At 41.6% G+C, this 17087-nt stretch overlaps 1 protein-coding gene across 3 annotated transcripts in view; it reads right to left on the bottom strand.

Annotated features, from left to right (window-relative positions):
• Window positions 1-15758, bottom strand: part of pbx3b (pre-B-cell leukemia homeobox 3b) — a 56774-nt gene extending 41016 nt beyond the window's left edge. For all 3 annotated transcript variants that reach the window (XM_035657709.1, XM_035657707.1, XM_035657706.1), the window contains exons 1-2: window positions 14470-15758; window positions 13783-13856 (exon numbers count right to left, since the gene is read on the bottom strand). In XM_035657709.1, coding sequence (XP_035513602.1) covers window positions 13783-13856; window positions 14470-14717 — 322 coding nt within the window. In that variant the 5' untranslated portion in view covers window positions 14718-15758. The remainder of the gene's footprint in view (window positions 1-13782; window positions 13857-14469) is intronic.
• Window positions 15759-17087: the final 1329 nt, after the last annotated feature.

Genomic DNA, 17087 nt, shown 5'->3' with positions numbered 1-17087 from the left:
CCACCAGTGGGCACGTCTATGAGTAAAACAGACAGTGTTCAGCAGTCCAATTAGAGCAGGGGAGCTCTCGTTAGGCCAGATAAGTGTGCACAGGCTTGGTCGAAGAAGTAGAGAGGAGAAAGCACCTGTGTGGACATGCACACGTGCATTTCCCTGCACTGGTATGCATACGACCGGGCCTCGCGTCTATCTGTGTGGCAGTGAAAGCCTGCATTCCAGTTCCTCCAATCAACCTCCCACCCCATCAGTGCACAACTTGTCTGCCTGCTCCCTTTTCATTTGAACACATTTTCTAGCCAAAAATTTCACTTCAATCTCACCTCATCTCTCCATACTACATTAACCCCTGGCAATTGCCTTCCAAATGACCCCATTAAGCTGTAATTGCCTCAGCAGGCCTGCTCCCTCGCTTGTAATTCTGTGCAGCGAACCCACCAGACGTTCCCCCGGCATTGTTTCATGTTCTGGCTCCCATCAGCCAGTTCAGACACTGACCCCCTCCCTCCCCCTTTTACTCCCCACCTCCTCTCTTCTGTCGTGGCCGGAGCTGTTGGTGCTCACCACTAGCAGTGCCACTGGCAGACTGTCCTCATCTCCACAGTGAGCTCACACAGGAGGCGCCGTGCCCTCACTTCCTCCTCAACAGCATACACTCACTGTCAATTACATAAGCACATACATTCACTGCAAGAGGGCCTAAAGAAAATAAACCTCAACCTGCTTTTAGTGTGTCACTCGTAGGCCTTCGTTTCATAAAATACACATTCACAGTGCAGTCATCTGCGTGACTCATGATAAATACAAGCAACCAAACAAGATATTGCTTTTGCCGTTCAGAATTTCTCTTCACGTGTCAATTGCAGAATTAATTGTGGCATAATATTTGTATGTTAAACCCTCATCTCTCTTCAGTTGTCATTAAGATGCTGTTGGGTGCAGAGATTACAGCCGGCGAAGACACCCGCCGTGGCACCTCCCAGCACAACTTCACCTTTTCTGTTCCCACTAGGGAGCTGATGTCAAGACTGCTCAACTTTTTGACGAAGGCCTCCGCGGATAACTAACGCACAAATGCGGATAGGTGGAGAAAGCGATCCTGACAGTGATGTATTGCAACTAGTTGCAGGTGTCAGAGAGAAGATGCTCTGCCAGCCATTGGCGTGCATGCATTGTATATATGCATGTATGCACACGTCTGTGCCCCTGCATGTTTTTCTGAACGTCCCTGTGCACATCGTGTATGTGTGTATGGGTGTGTGCGCTCGCAGACATTTGATGTGTGTGTGCACATGTTCATGATGCCTCTAAGCCTTTACATGTGACCTGCTATGGGGGGACTCGGACTAATAATCCATTCAGCACTCCCTCCATCTCAAGCAGCACATCCTCCCTGCCGCCCATAACAGATTGGTTAGCTCATAAAGGCTCTCCGCTGCTACAGACACACACACTGCCACCGTCTGCTAGTCAACCTATAGTATAATCACACCATCTACTAACATATTTTCATTCATTAAGAAAAACTCTTAAGGAAGTATGGAACAACAGATCGACAAAATACAGTAACATTAGTTTTCCCTTTTAGACTGCAGTGATTTGCTGTGATTTGAAACGTGGTTTCTAAATTAATTCTAAGCCTGAGATACACAGGCTTTCTCTGAACACACAAACCTTCAGAAATGCTTTAGATCATTTCGTTCTCTCGTTGCCCGTTTATTTAAATTCATTCTTTTTTTCCTAAGCAAATGTTCCCAGGAATATCAAGGTGTTTTTGTTGCAAAGCTCTAACTGATCCAGGGGGATTTGCTTCCAACAGCCTGTCTCTCCCTCGCCTTTCAACACAAAACTCTGCGCTCCAATCAAAATGAACCACCAGGGACCCCCCCTTCCCTCCCCCCTGAGCTACGCCTGCTCCGAGTGCTGTGATAGCAGCCTCTCTGCCATTGATCGCGGAGTTTAGCACAGAGCATGCATGCCACCGTTAGCAGAAAACAAAGACCTCTCTCCCTTTAATAGTGGCGCACGCCGTTAATGCAGCTAACGTCTTCTGTTTCCCTCTGCCCTGAAGAATGAATGAAAGAAAGCAGATAGCAATTAAAAAGGTTAACTAGGGTCCAACGTCTAGTCACAACTCATCTTTTTCACACAAATCTTTTTACCTCATAAACAGATTGATATCTTTTGGGGGTGCACATTCACTTGCCACAAGTGATAAAAACACGCATTCATGTCTTACTTCTAATTGTGTTCCACATTGCAAATCTAATTGTAGACACTGAATTCAAAAAGGAAACACAGCTTTATTGATCCACCTAACACAGACCAGGAGGATCTCATGAATTAGGAATGAGATAAATCACCATTAACCCCGGAGAACCCAGCTTGTGGTCGACCACTGACATACCGCACTGATCTTTTTTTTTAATAATCAGGATAATTCTTCCTGGCAAAGTATAAATATAACTCTTCAATGAATACAGCATGTGTCTGTTTATTTAATCAAGGGCTGATTTACTTGTGACAGAGAATAAATTCTTCTATTTTCTGTGAGCCTCTATAAAATTGCCATCATTTTTAATTAATTCTTAATTAAAATATATTACACCACAGCTTCTACCCATCTCTCTTGATATTCTAACATAATCAATTCAGAACCATTTACATATCATTAATTAAAAGCTTTCCTCTCTCATCCTTAAAATCATAATGAGGGCCGATTCCTCATTAGTAACCTATAAGGGAGAAAATAACAATACAGTAGAGAATGGATGGCGCATTCCACAGTGAGTCCTTTGTCTCTGAGTTTCTAAAAAGCTTTTTTTTTTACGCTTCTCAATTGGATTTAAGAATTACTGAGTCAATTTTGCAGACTCAATGAAAATAAGTGAAGCAACACGGGGTCTCTTAGTGTTTATTTGTGCCTCCATGTTGCTTTAAAAAGTAAAACAAAGTCAATCAGTGTCGTCAGTCGTACTGAATTTGGACTAAATTCTATTTTAAGAGGTACAAAGGAGAACGTGTTTTCAGCTTTCTTAACAAACAAGAAAAATGAAAGGTGAAAAGCTTTGTCATTTAAGACACATATATGAATCCCATGCACACAGGTATCCTACGTTTGAATTTGATTGTGTTCTCTAAATAATACACCTGTGAACAACGATGCTGGACTAGAATAAATAAATGTCCTAACCTTGGACTTTGCTTACAATGAGCCTGCAGACAAATAAACATGGCAGTTTGCTCCGAGTAATCAACAATTCCGCATGAATACAAAATCCAGTCCAGCACTTGTTGATATGCCATCAGACTACGTAATTCACTTTCACTGTAAATTTTAAGTGCATCTACGCAAACAACGGCCCCACATCATTTATTACCCAGACTTTTTTTTTTTTTAAGCCAACACATGCAGACTATCTTTCCATCTTGAGTTCTCTCTTAAAGAAGAGTAATAATATCAAGTAATGATAGGTATTGTTATGCCGAGGATCAGGCATATCCTGATTTTTATCGCCCGTCTCTCACAGGTGCTCCGGCGCTACTTGTCAGGACTGCATGTCTGGGTCTTCCACATGTCAGATAAAAATCGCTGCACTTGGTGTTTCGGCAGCCTGACAGCAATTTATTTGAATGTTTTGTCACACTGGTGTTGGTGCATTTTGTGTGGGCTGCTCACCGGAATGGCAACAGCTCGTAGCTTCCTGACACTTGTGCACACACGCATACATTCTCTAACACACACACACACACACACACACACACACACACACCGAGACTCGCACAAAATCACAGATGCATACTGCATGTCCTGCATGTCTACTTTGGATAATTAAAACCTGTGTATATACAAAAAAAATAAAAATAGGTGGAGTGTTGGTAAACTGAATGTGTTCATTAATATTTAACGCCCGATAAAGCAGATGACACTACATCGTTAGCACTCGTTCTCCTTTTAAAAATATACACTTTCATTTACACCTCCATGACCACACACACTACCCTATATGAGCACAATATTAAATGTCACACCAGCCGGTGAACCGACTACGTTAAGGTTAGTCCACAAATAGTCATGAAAAAATATAGCATACATTTATGTGTATACCTACTTATTTTTCATACTTTTCTACCAAGTGTCTAAATAAATAACACACTTGATCAAAGCATGTTAAGCACAAACCTCACTGTAATCTTGTGATTCTCTGAGCTGACATGGAATATTGAGTAAGTTAATGAAATCCTCTCAAAGACAGGAACTCTATTTTTACACCATGATAATTAAAGTACGACACAGTTATAATTTACAGCCCTCGCTTAATTGCATAGGAAAAGTAAAATGGGAGAGGTCTATGAGAGGAGATTAAATGCGTGCATGTGTGTGTACGTGCGTGCAAAAATGTGTGTGTGTGTGCGTGCGCCTCTTCACTCAAGAAGAGTGAACATAAAAGAGCTTCCTGTGCATCTAAACAACAGGACTGTATCTTTTAGCATCATGGGACGTATCAGAGATTAGGTAATGAAATATGCACTGTCCTATTTTTCTGCTACCAGGCCCTTTGACAAATCGAGTACAATCCAAAATCTCCATAAATCACTATTAAAGACAAGTATATCATCACCAGCGCATATATCTTCCCCAGCCTGACCTGTAGACTAATGAGAAAAGGCCCAGACTATCTTGTCTGATTAATTAATTCAAAATGTCGGCTGTTATTCAAATGTGAGGCTGGTGTTATTTGAATAACACTTGACAGCGACGCCTGAAGAAATAATTTCTGGTTTGTGAGGCTGCTGCGGCATTACTGATGATGGCTCATGGAAATGTTAGAAGCCGAGGAGTATTTTTTCCCTCTTCGCCAGTCCTCTCGCTTTCCCTCCCTCACCTTCTCAGTCATGATAGCTCCAAGAAGTATTTCATTACTTCAAACCCCCACCCGCCATACCCCCCCTTCACAATTATGGCTCTTACCGTTTTTTTCCACTGTCTGTCCTTTCTCTGTGTTTGTATTCCCTCCCACAGCCAGCCCAGATCTACAGGGCAGCGCTTTGGCTCTGCAAGAGACATGCTGGCAAAGAGGAAGGTCATGGTTTTTACAACTGCAGCTCCCCAATGCTGACAGCCCGTGCTGCCAAAGTGACACACTCTGTTTGGCTTTCCCACGTTCATACAGCTCCACAGCACTTCGTCTTTATCACGGGGCACGCCACACACACACACACACACACATACACACATTTAATCAGCCTCAGAGCTGCATTTCCTGTCAACGTGCAACAAAACGATCACACGTAGAGACATAATCGCAAAATATCGCAACTGACAGAAGTGGAAATTATCCTATTCGGTGGTGCATTTTTCGTTTTTCTTTGATTTTGCAAAAACCCAGTGGATTGGGGGTAGGGAAAAAAGGCACTGGAGAAAGAACACCGTGAACGTACGTGCTAGGGCCTGGGGGCAGTGCACAACCCTCTATCGCTTCCCTCATCAAGCATGGATTCTAATCAGGGCTGGGGAGATATAAGACGCTCAGTCATTAAATAAATTAACTCTGCCACTCCATGCTCTCCTTCAGCACCCGCGAGAGGCCCGCCGTGCTCTGCATACTTACAGAGGCTCCGAGCATCACGCACCTCACCTTCACGCCACAACCTAGCAGGCCTGCCAACACACACACACACAGGTTAAGAACTAATCTTGAATATTTAGAGAAGGAGAGGAACCACACCTCCTGTCTCCCCACAACTGATGTTCACATTCACACGGAAAGCTTTTTACATAATTGCATTAAAAGACCAAAAACAACCCTCGGGACATTGCCTGCAAAGAACATAGGTATGTCCCACAATTTTGCATTAAGAACTCTTAGTACATGATTGATAAATAACCTCTGAAGACCACTGCTGATTCACATGGCTGGGGCAGACAGCGTAGACATGAGTTTTTCTGAGGATCTGTGCAGTGTGCTGCCATTCATCAAGAGGAAGCAAGTGCAATGACGAACAGTAAGAGAGCTCAGTGTCGGCTCGGATCACTGACACAAACAATCAAAGCTGACACAGTCTTCGTATAGCACCTGCCACTCCGGCAACACAAATAGATCAATATGAGGGGAACTCGTTCACTGTTTAAAACTCATATCCTCGCTCCCACATCATCTTCTAGAGCACCGTGATGTAAAAAGTGCATGCTTAATACATATCAATCACCCTGACAGAGGAAATGCTTATTTGAGGAGCCAACGTGAAGCAAATACGCCGTGTCAGCACAATGTCCGTTGTCAAAACTTGCCATTTGAATTTTCAACCATATTGTGCGGAGACAAATGTCCTCAGAAATCCCTTACATTGCAATTTATATCATTTTAATGCACGCTTTAATTCTCCATTACTTAGAGAGGAAGTACCTGGTAGGGTGGAAACACATTAGAGAAAGTAAGAAATGAACAGAAGGGTCTGGGGATCTCTCTAGCAGACACAATTAAATATTCATGTGTCTCCTCCTAGGACACAACAGATACAGATCATTATCATGGCAACAGCACACCACCATTTTGTTCACACGTTTGGCTCTGAATCAATGTGTGTGTGTGTGTGTGTAAAATTCCATAGAATGAAAAGAAGACACCGTCAGAACTCGATTATTAAAATTAGGACTACTTCTTTTTCAGTGCAAATTATCACCTCAAATGATCCTGCATGAGTTATAAAAAATATATCTGTAATTATCAGTGTGATACTCAGGCTATTAATTACTAGAGTTAAAAAAGCGAGCAGGATGGGAATGTCTTTGCTAAGGTACACAGGTATGTGTCTCCTTGAGCCACATGCCATGGGACAATACACTGCCTGCACAATGTTAGTGAATCATTCCAAAATTCATTACAAGCACTCGCTCCTTTCCTGCCTTCTGCTTGAGGAAAAAGCAAGAGAAGAATAGCAGTAATGTACTCTGTATGACCTCCACTTTCTAAAGAGAGAAGAAACCAGACGTTTTTTTTTTTTTTTTTGCTTTTCAGTCCCCATCAAAGAGGAGCAAAAAGGAGGGACAGCATTCCCCTGCTCGCCGTCATTAATCATAGCTTTCTGGGAGCAAGCGCATATTAATTTCTGTCATCCCAAACATCATTTGGTATTGTTATGCCACGGCTTAGTCCTCATTCACCAGCAGACGCCGGCCGTTCCTCCTGGTTTGAGGGAAGACAGGGCCTGTGTGGCTGTGTTTCAGAGCAAGAGGCCTTTATCCCTGGGGCTCTGACACCAATTAAGCCATTTCACCGAGAGACGAAAACAGGGCCCGCCGTTTCACTGTAACATGAGCCAGCACCTAGCTGCTGGCCCCTCGCCATCTTTCCATTACTTCAGGCACAAAAATGAACTTCAAGGACTTAAGAAAATAAAAAAGATGGTAGCGAATGGCCATACTTTACTGACCGCTTACAAAATTACAAAGGGAGGAATTTTGGGGTGTTTTGCACTCATCAAGAGCAGTAGCAGTCCAGTTTCTCAGTCATTAGCTCCAGTAACAGGATTATTTAAAAATATTTAAATACATGTTTATATTCAAACACAATCTCAAAACATTGTGGTAGTATTATGCCACGACTGATAAGAAAAACGCTCAGTGTGCAGTTCCCTTTATACCTTTTTTTCTCCCTTATTGCCTTTTGGCAGGCAGCAGAGTGGAGCTTGTCTTAGGGCTAAAGCAGAATAATGCAAGGTTTGTTATGAATTAAATATTAGAAATCTTAACACAGCAGCCAATAAGAATTATTTGCCTTATTAAAGCAGCAGAAGACGCTGATTAAAATTTCATTGCATTGCAGTCTTTTTCCCATTTCTGCCTTCAATATATCATTCTAATGTATGAAACATGTGGAACAATGGCATATGGAACAATGGGGAGAGGGGCTTCATTTCCAAGCTTGCAAATGAGGAAAAGACAGCACAGATTCCTTTTTTTGTCTGTTTTTGGAAAACAGTGGAAAGAAGAGAAAGGTGACGACAATGTATCATTCTGTTTTTGGCAGGTAACACGCTACAGGCTGCTACAGCATGGAAATATTACAAATTAGATTTAAAAAGCGTATATTTACTGACTTCTCCCTCTAATTCCTTCATCACTTTATCTACTGAAATCCATCACCTGTAGGAGTAACACCTCCACACACACACACACACACACTACAAAACAGTCAAATACAGGCTTTAACTGCAAAAAATGTAAGTATACATATCGAAAAGATTAAATACAAACTCACACAAAAGCGAAAAATATTGACAAAAGCGGGATTGTTTTCTGTATTCTTGCCCTCACAAATGATAGGTCATTTAGTTGTCCACAAGTAATGTGTACAGAGTAAATGAACATCATGGTGTCTATTGTCCCATGAGGAAAACTCTTCCCTGAAACACTAGAGCTAATGAAATAGGGACCTATAAATAGCAGAGTCATTACTGAGAGAGGACTTGCTTTGCACCAGTCGTTCACTCTAACCCTTTTTACACTAATAACCAGCTCTATGGCATTACGTAGACTCAGCCAGCGAGTGACACGGTAATGAACATCATGACACAGGAGACTCAGGGAAAAGTTTTTGTTTAAAAAATTGTCTGAATGGAAAATTGTGTTTTGTTTTTTTTTATTTTTTTTACTGTAAATAAATATATACTATTTTGAATAAATGAATTATTGCTGAAAGCTGAAAGTATATGCACACTGCCCCTAACCCTTACCTTAACTCTATCAAATATAAATAACAATAATACATTTGTTTATCAAAATAATTAGCACATTAAAAGTTAATTACATTTTTTTTTCAACTGTCTTTCATTAACACAGGTTAATAGCTTTTTCATGTTTTTTTCTGATGCTGAAAATGACCAAAAAAGCCAAAATTTAACCCTCTTTTGGAATTCTCTTTCATAAGATAAAAAGTGAGAAAAGTGTGTTGCATTAACTTTATTTCATTGCACTGAAAACTTTGTATTGCAACTTGTAAAACAGGAAAATATGGTTTAACTATGTCTTGCAGGTCAAAGGTCTTTTACTGTTTTGACAAGAGTGCAGCTCCCATGATGCACGAAAAAAAACTAAATCCTTGCTAACTCATACTGACAAGACAACAAGTTGTATGGTTCACTTCTCTATTTACATAATTTCTTCAAATGGACACAGAGGTGCGGTCTATTTCCACAGGGGGTCATCCTTTGAACTAGCTTCTCGCCCTCTGCTTCAGGTTTGCATTTGTTACTTTTAGCGACACACAGATGCCTCAGAAAGCAAAAGGGGAATGCAAAGAGTCTCCAACAGCCACGCTCCTACTGCTGTAAACTAATTTCAATCAATCCTTCCTTTTTGCATCCCAAGCAGCCTCTGCTGGCTGCCACCGCCTGAAGATAACTATTTCACCACCTCTGTCATGCCTAATTAACAACTCAGATGTACAATTCAGAAATTTCGCAATTAACCTACTAAAATATTGTTGGAGGATGCTAATTGTTATGCCAGTTGCCATAAAGGCTCATTTGCATAACGTATGTGCAAAAAACAATTATGAGCTGTTGATCGCGCAGGAGCCCGCAGAAAATGCTCGGAGCGATGGAGGGGGAGCGAGGGAGACGTTTGCAAGATGGGTGCTCGTGTGTGCAGATGGAGGGACAGCACTGAATCATCGTACAAAAAAAAAATAAAAACAGATTTGAGGAGCCGTGTGTGCAGATACCAGGCAGCACCGGTGCAGAGGCATCTATCTCCACAGCACAAAAGCATTTTCCCTCTCCAAATGAAACTGATATGTATACTCTTTTTTTTTTTCCCCTTTCCTCTTTGTCTGGCTCTCCTTCTTTTCATCTTTGCTGATGGGGAAATGGAGGGTATTTGGGAGCTACTTAGATAATAGCCACATCTTCCCCGGTCCCCCTCGTGCTTTAGAGGAGGAAGCACTAGTGGCCCTGCCATTGAGCCAGTCAGGAGCCCAGCTGTGCGCGAGCTATTCGGCACAACACTATCTAGTCACTGCAGCCGCATCACTGGGGCTCTCTGAGACAAAAAGCAGCCAAAGTCAATTGTTTCTCCTGCTGAATAGCTTTCTGTTCTCTGTCATGCATTTACTGGACCTTTTTCAGCATGAAAAAAAATCTCATACGGTAGAAAAATACAGTAAGATTAAATATATTTTTGTCCCCTGGCTTGTAAGAAGGATTTTCTTATTTTAGCTGCAGCTGCTAAAATAATAATAATAATAATAATAATAATAATAATAATAATAATATTTGTAATAATAATAATAACCCAATTGGAATGAGAGGGGTCATTAACTTTGTCAGGAAACATTGAAATTAATGCTCCCTGTAGATTTCAGAAATGCTTACCTCCTCAGCCCTAACTCTATTTACTCCAGGTAATGCTTTTAGTCAGCCTTGCATGTGGTTAATTACAGGCTCATCCTGAACTGTATTTAATTAACACAGTCTTTCCTAGCTGAACATTACATATGTCGTAGACAAACCGATAAACATACATGAAAGCGTGTTTAGCGGTTTTCAGAAGCCAAATCAAACATGTGCAACAAAACGCCGACATTGGCTCGAACTGCGAGTGTAGTCCCTCCCTAATCCACTGCTATAAACACTGGGTCGGAGCATTTATCAGCCTGAATCTGCCACACTCTCTCTCTCTCTCTCTCCCTCCCCTACCTCTCCAGACCCCCTGTTTCTGAACCTGATGAGTCAAAGGTCAGGAAAACAACAAGTCAATACGCAGCCAAAAGAAGCTCCATGCAGCTGAGAGAGCTGTGGAGAGGGCTAAGCCTCTCTGTGGCACTCCGTGATTTAGCCTGTAATAGTTTTCTGTAATCTCTTTCTATTGATTAAACCTCACATCAAAGAGGAGTCTTGCTACAGAACCTCTCTTTTCCTGGTCAGAAATACCATATGGAGGTAATCTTTCACCTTTGTTATTCTTGCCGCTCCCGCTGCTGCTGCTGCTGTGAGCCTCTCTTCCAAGCATGAGAGCAAGACAAGGGAGTAGCCAGCAGGATAAAACAAACCCCAGTACAGAGGAATAACTGCAAAACTCATCTGAATCGCAGGCAATTTTCACTCAATGCATTCATTGTCCTCTCATGCAGCCTACAGGGAAAAAGGTACAACATGAATGTACCCTTTGTCCTGAAATAGCTAGAAACATGGGGGAATAAAACATTTTAATTGCCATTCTTTATGTATGTACAAAAGAAAAAACATCACATACTGAAGGACAAAGAACTCCACTTGCCAACCAAATCTCACATTTAGCTTATCTAAATGTAAAACCAAGAAAATTTGAGGGAAAAATCCCTCCTGCTAAAAACACTCAATTTAGTGACAGGCAAATGACTTCATGCTGCCACTTAATCTCATTTCTTGCATAATGCTCTCTAATTAGCATATCAAAGTGAATTAATACTTCTAGGGCATTAGCAATGCAGAAATACGCTGCAGCTCTACAATAACAGTTAGAAGAGTGCCACAAACTTCTAAACACCCTGAAAAGTCTTCAAAATATCTTCCTATTACTAGAAAAGGCCCTCCTTTACCTCTCCTCAGCAGAAAAACGAAGAATATCAAGAGTAAGATCGCCACTTTGATTTCATCTCGCCACTGATGACAAAATAATACTTCTAAACACTTGTGAAGCTTTGAAGCTGAAACCCGGATTCGCTATTCATCTGCACGCCGGACAATAAGTCTGGATAACATGATACATGCGAGCAGTAATTACACTGATGATTCTTGGACCGCTTTCAAATTTATTATTAAAAGTCATTTACAGCCAACGGTGGATCCCATGGCTAAAAGGCAGCGCCCCCCCCTGTGCCATCTGAACGGACATGAAAGGGCCAAGGAAGCCCTGTGAACGATGCTACAGCAGCCAGTGAAAGGCTCACTGTGTGCTGGAAAAAACAGGCCGGTCAACAAGGCCACCAGACCAGCTGAGCTCTGTCAATGGCTAAGAGGGGGAGGCTGTGACTCTAAACCACAGGTTAACCATGCACACACACACACATACACACGCACACACACGCTTGTTCTCCCTCTCCCCCTCCGTCTCATCCCTCCCTTTCTCACACACACACTTATTCCACAGCGCACGTGCACTCTTTCACACACGTACGGATATTTATTTAAAATGTTTGTCACTCTCATTTACTTTTTCATGCTTCTCTGAGTGGCTTATTCACACTGGAGAGCTCAGTTCGCAGCACAAACATGCAAGTGTCGAGAATCTAACTGGTAAAACATCTGATTAAAGTAACTTGCAGTGTAACCCTGACACTGGAGCAGCATTTTAATATGACTTAAATTAAAATCTAGCAAATAATTTTTTCCTCTGTGGTCTACGTTCCACAGATGCAGCAGTGCTCCTGAGCTGGAAAACACTTTCACAACAAATCAGTGACTGCACACAAAATAAGAGCTGGCATCGTGTGTGATGTGTGATCTGCATTCTTTCTTGCTCTATCTCTTTCATTGTCTGAACTCAACAGGCACACACAAACACACACACACACACAGTAGAGCACCTCGGCTAGACTGTGGACCCTCTGCATGCCCCTGTGGACGCCACCTGTGTTGGGGAAGTTCATAAACTTTTATGATCTCTCCCGAGCCAATTTCCTCATAAACTGCACAAAGGTCACAAATCTGACAAGGCATCAGGTTCGCTAAATTACAGCAAAACCCACAGCGTCGTTTTCTTTGTATTCTTATTTTTTCTCTGACTCAGAAATATACACACTACTTGGATAATAAAGTAAAGGGTGAGTAGTTTGAATATTTGGAGCATCTGTTCATTTTCTTTCTAGTTTCAAGAACAGACACGCACATAAATACAAGGCATAATAAACATGGCTGTAAAAAGCCCATGTAACTAAAAATCAATTCATTTAAGAATTTAAAGGGGTGCAGTTTATTAACCGTCCTATAAACACCGTGGGAGGAGAGGAGAAACAGCAATCTGTCTGTGCAAAGGTCACTTTTTTAAAATGCACTGTAGCAAAGTTTGAGCTATAAGAAAAGTTATAAGACACGAAAACATCAGCTATAATTTCGGCTGTGTCTCGTGTGTGTGTGTGTGTGTGTGTATGTGCGCACACACACTGAAAGTTTTCGACCATGGTCATTTATAAATTGATGCTTATAAAGAGCAACTGTTCAATATGCAACAGAAATATTTTTCTCTTTTTTTTTTCAAATTTCTTTTTTCAATAATTTTCCACCAGCTGGTTCTATCATCTACCCTGTCCATATTTGCAGGAAAGGAGTGTGCATGCAATTGCACTACAGTTACTGACTGAGAGTGCAGTTGCCTTAATATGTTGAAAACGTAGCAATTGTTGTCAGGTTATAAAGCATGAATTCATTGTGATCTCAGCTATGTAGAGCATATGCTACGGGATTTCCCCATCCTGTTCAGTGCCAGGGTAGTGAGGGTGAGAGCTGGAGTGCACTTTCTATTTAAATCCAAACAACCAGTGCTGGAAAAAGATGCTCCTGCACAAACAAGAGCATCTTCAGTGAAACAAAAAAACACACATCTACCTCTGACTGTTTCTGTGTGGCACAATGACATATTTAAAAAAAGTGATTGATTCATTTGGGCAGAGGTCCCCTGTTACCTGGATGCAGGCTGCCATCGGGTCAGCGGGAGGTAAAAAAAATATCTGTGTGCTATTGCATTGAGGCTCCAGTATTATTTCCCCTTGAGTTCATATTCTAATATTTTTTACACAAAGATCTTACCTGTCTTTTCTTTGATTTCACAGAGAACGCTGAAGAGTGCTGGTTTCATTCTGTGACAGTTCAGCCCATGTTTCCTGTTTCAGTATAAGACAAGAAATAATACTGAAATAAATTCACTGATAAATCACATGTTAGATATTAGCAAGTAAATAAATTATTTTATTTAAACATAGTAGTTACCACTATGTCATGCCTTGCAATGTCTCAACCCACACATCTCTTAAAAGTTTGGCATTTTTACAGTAGTTTTTACAGCAGTATTAGCTCAAAGTAAAAAGAAAAGTATGTGTTAATTGCTTTAGACTAATATAATGACCCATTATAAATATAATGCCCAATAACAGCTAATTTAAATATAATGAGCCATCTAACATGAATTTCATTTTCAGAAATATGAGCGTTTACTGGAGGATGTGTGCACTCCAACTTTTTGAACAAGCTCATTCAGGTTCACGCTGGCACACAGGCAGTTTAAATAAAACGCTGCTGTTCCCTCAGTCACAACTTTCTCATGTGGTAAAGCTTTGCGAGGCAGTAAATACACCTTAGTGTGAGATTATCATTAAAGCCACTCCAGCCTATTGTTATGCATGGGGGAGTTAAGTTAAGCGGGCCACATCTCAATAATGATGCGTTGAGCGTTTTTTGGGGGGGGGCGAAGTTAATAAAACATATAAATCAACCAACTTTGCTTGCGCCTCGTCCAGACTCTGATCAGTTATGGTCATTATTTGATGGAGAATGTCACCAATGTCTTGTTTTCTTCCGTCCCCGTCTGTCCCATCGTGTCCATGTGGAGGCGGCAGTGCCATGCCTCCTTGTACCGAGTGGCCGGCCAGACTGACACCGCCGATCGACTGCATGATCCGGGCTTGATCGTCCATAGTAGCCGCTAAAGAGTCTGTGCACTGAGCCACACAAATTGAAAAACTCATATACGAAATCGGCTACAACATGTGCCGGAGACAAGGGGGGATGCACGGGTGTGTGATTCTTCACCGACACAGAACACACACGTTTCTTTTTTTTTTAAAAAGAAAAAAATGCCTCGCAGTGATGTTTTTAGCGTAAATCTTGTGTCCAAGTTCTCGCTGTCCTCTCGCTTTTTTACGCGCGGTCCAAAGTGCCAAAACGCGTGACTGTGTTTGTAGAAAAATGCATAAATCTTTTTTTTTTCTTCTTCTTCTTAACACTTCTCGGTCAAAATTGACGGTCCATCGTATCCCGCTCCAATCCTCATGCCAATCTGTCTTTTCTCTGGGATTTGACGGGTGGTGGAGACAGAAACGCTCCTTGGTGATCTCTCATTTATTAGCGCTCTTCATGGGATTCCCGGCGCATTTCCTCTCCAAAAAAAAAAAAATGTCCAAATCCTCCCCGCGAAGCACCGGCAACAAAAATATCCAATGTGGAAACGTGTAAACAAATAAGAAATCTTGCAAGTGTTGCCAACTATAAATGTGCACAAATGATTCCCGCGACAACTGACAGCATTAAAAAAACACACACACAATCTGCGGCTTAAGGTGTCCAAATGTGACTATAAAAAAATATGAAATGTACAAAAAAAAAAAAAAAGTTGGGAGATTTTCTGTTTAGAAAAAAAAAAGCAACCACGAGCAGAAATTAATGAGGACACAGCGCTGTATGAAGGCGATGCGCAAAAAATATCTTGCCCTGCTGAAATTTATGAGCTCCAGCCTCTGCCTGTGTGTGTTTTATGTTGTTTGATGGCAGCGGTAGTGAGCGATTGACAGTGTGCCAATGCCACTCACTCAGTGCAGACGTGTCAGAGCAGGGAACAGGGGTAGAGAGAGAAAAAATAAAAAATACAAAATACGAAATGAAAATGCACGCTCCGCCCTGCAGAGGAGGGGTCTATATTCTTGTCACTTCTCGCCTGAACACCGAAAAACAAAATGTTAAGAGCTAGTACTTAGGATGGTGATTATAATGATGAAAGCACGGCAGAGTCCCCTCTCTCTCTTGCAGCGGCGGCAGCAGGGTATCCTCGTTTCCTCACGCGTGCACGTGCAGCTATGTGCATATTCTCTACCAATAATAAAGATTTAGTCCTGCAACAACACAGGCAAATACATAATGAGAGTTTTTATACAGTTTGATGTAGAACTGCATAGTCCCTTGTAAGCCTTGGTTCAAGCCAGGCAAGCAGTAGACATGTTTATATTATTGGAAAGTAAAGCTCCTCGACCAATCCCGGGCCAGAGTGACGAAGACTGACGATCCGTGTGTCCTATTACTGGCAGATGCATGATGCTGAGAGCCCACCCACTCCATCCCTCCATCTTCACACTGCTTGTACAAAAGGATGGCAACTTCTGATTGGCCGTTGCTACGAGTGACATCCATTGCACAAGCAGGCGGCGCTGCTCGGTGCTCCTCCGCAGTTGCTATGGCAGCAGACAAGTTGTTGAGCTGGATGCAAGGCAGCAAATATACTGTGCACCTCCACAATAAGCATCTAGATCACGGATTCATGAAGAAAAAGAGACAAAAACAGTGTTTTGTCGTTATGTTGTTTGGCCATTTGGCGATAACCCTGCAGGAATAAAGAGTGTGGAGTTTGATTTGGGATTTTTACGGTAAGACAGCACACTGTTTCAGCTGGCTTGTGCAACACAAGGCCTTGATGCTGAACTTTTGATATACAATGTTTTTTTTTTACATGGGTTTGATGATTGATGACCATGAAATAAAGTTAAAAAGTCAACATAAACAGTATTTAAGTACAATTCTGCTGCTTCATGTACAGCACACAGAAGCAAAATAACCACTGCACATGTAGTTTCTCCCAAAACTAGTCATCAGATAATCAATAAATGTATTCAACTGCGGCTTCTAAGTAGTTTGGAGAAGAATTATCTCTGGAAAATCTAACTGTCTGCAACACTTTTTTGTTTTTAATTCCCTTTGAACGCTGACAGACTCCTGTCCTGACAATCTTTAAGGAGGAAGCTGATCAGTGTTTTTTGTCACCAAAAGCGGTGAACACTTTAGTCTTTCAGTGAAAATCCTAAAAAGAAAACTCTCCATGTTTTGTGGTTGGTGATGTTTTATTCAGCCTGATGATTTCTGTTGTGCATAAAATGTTTTAAACTCACAATAAGGATATGATTTTAAAGGCACTATGAAGCAGTTTTAGTGATCAGTGCTTACGTATTTTCTGTCACTATCAAAAATACCAACAAACAGGCACACCATCATTGGGGTTTGGGCATCACTGGCAGCCTGTAACTGTCTCTGGGCTGTATTTTACAATGGATGCCCTTGGCTCAGATTTGGCT

This window comes from Morone saxatilis, unplaced genomic scaffold, assembly GCF_004916995.1.
Source record: "Morone saxatilis isolate NCDOM2014 unplaced genomic scaffold, NCSU_SB_2.0 Contig16, whole genome shotgun sequence".
Lineage (NCBI taxonomy): Eukaryota > Metazoa > Chordata > Actinopteri > Moronidae > Morone > Morone saxatilis.
The sequence above is the reverse complement of the archived record's forward strand: the minus strand, read 5'-3'. Positions and strand labels throughout refer to the sequence as shown.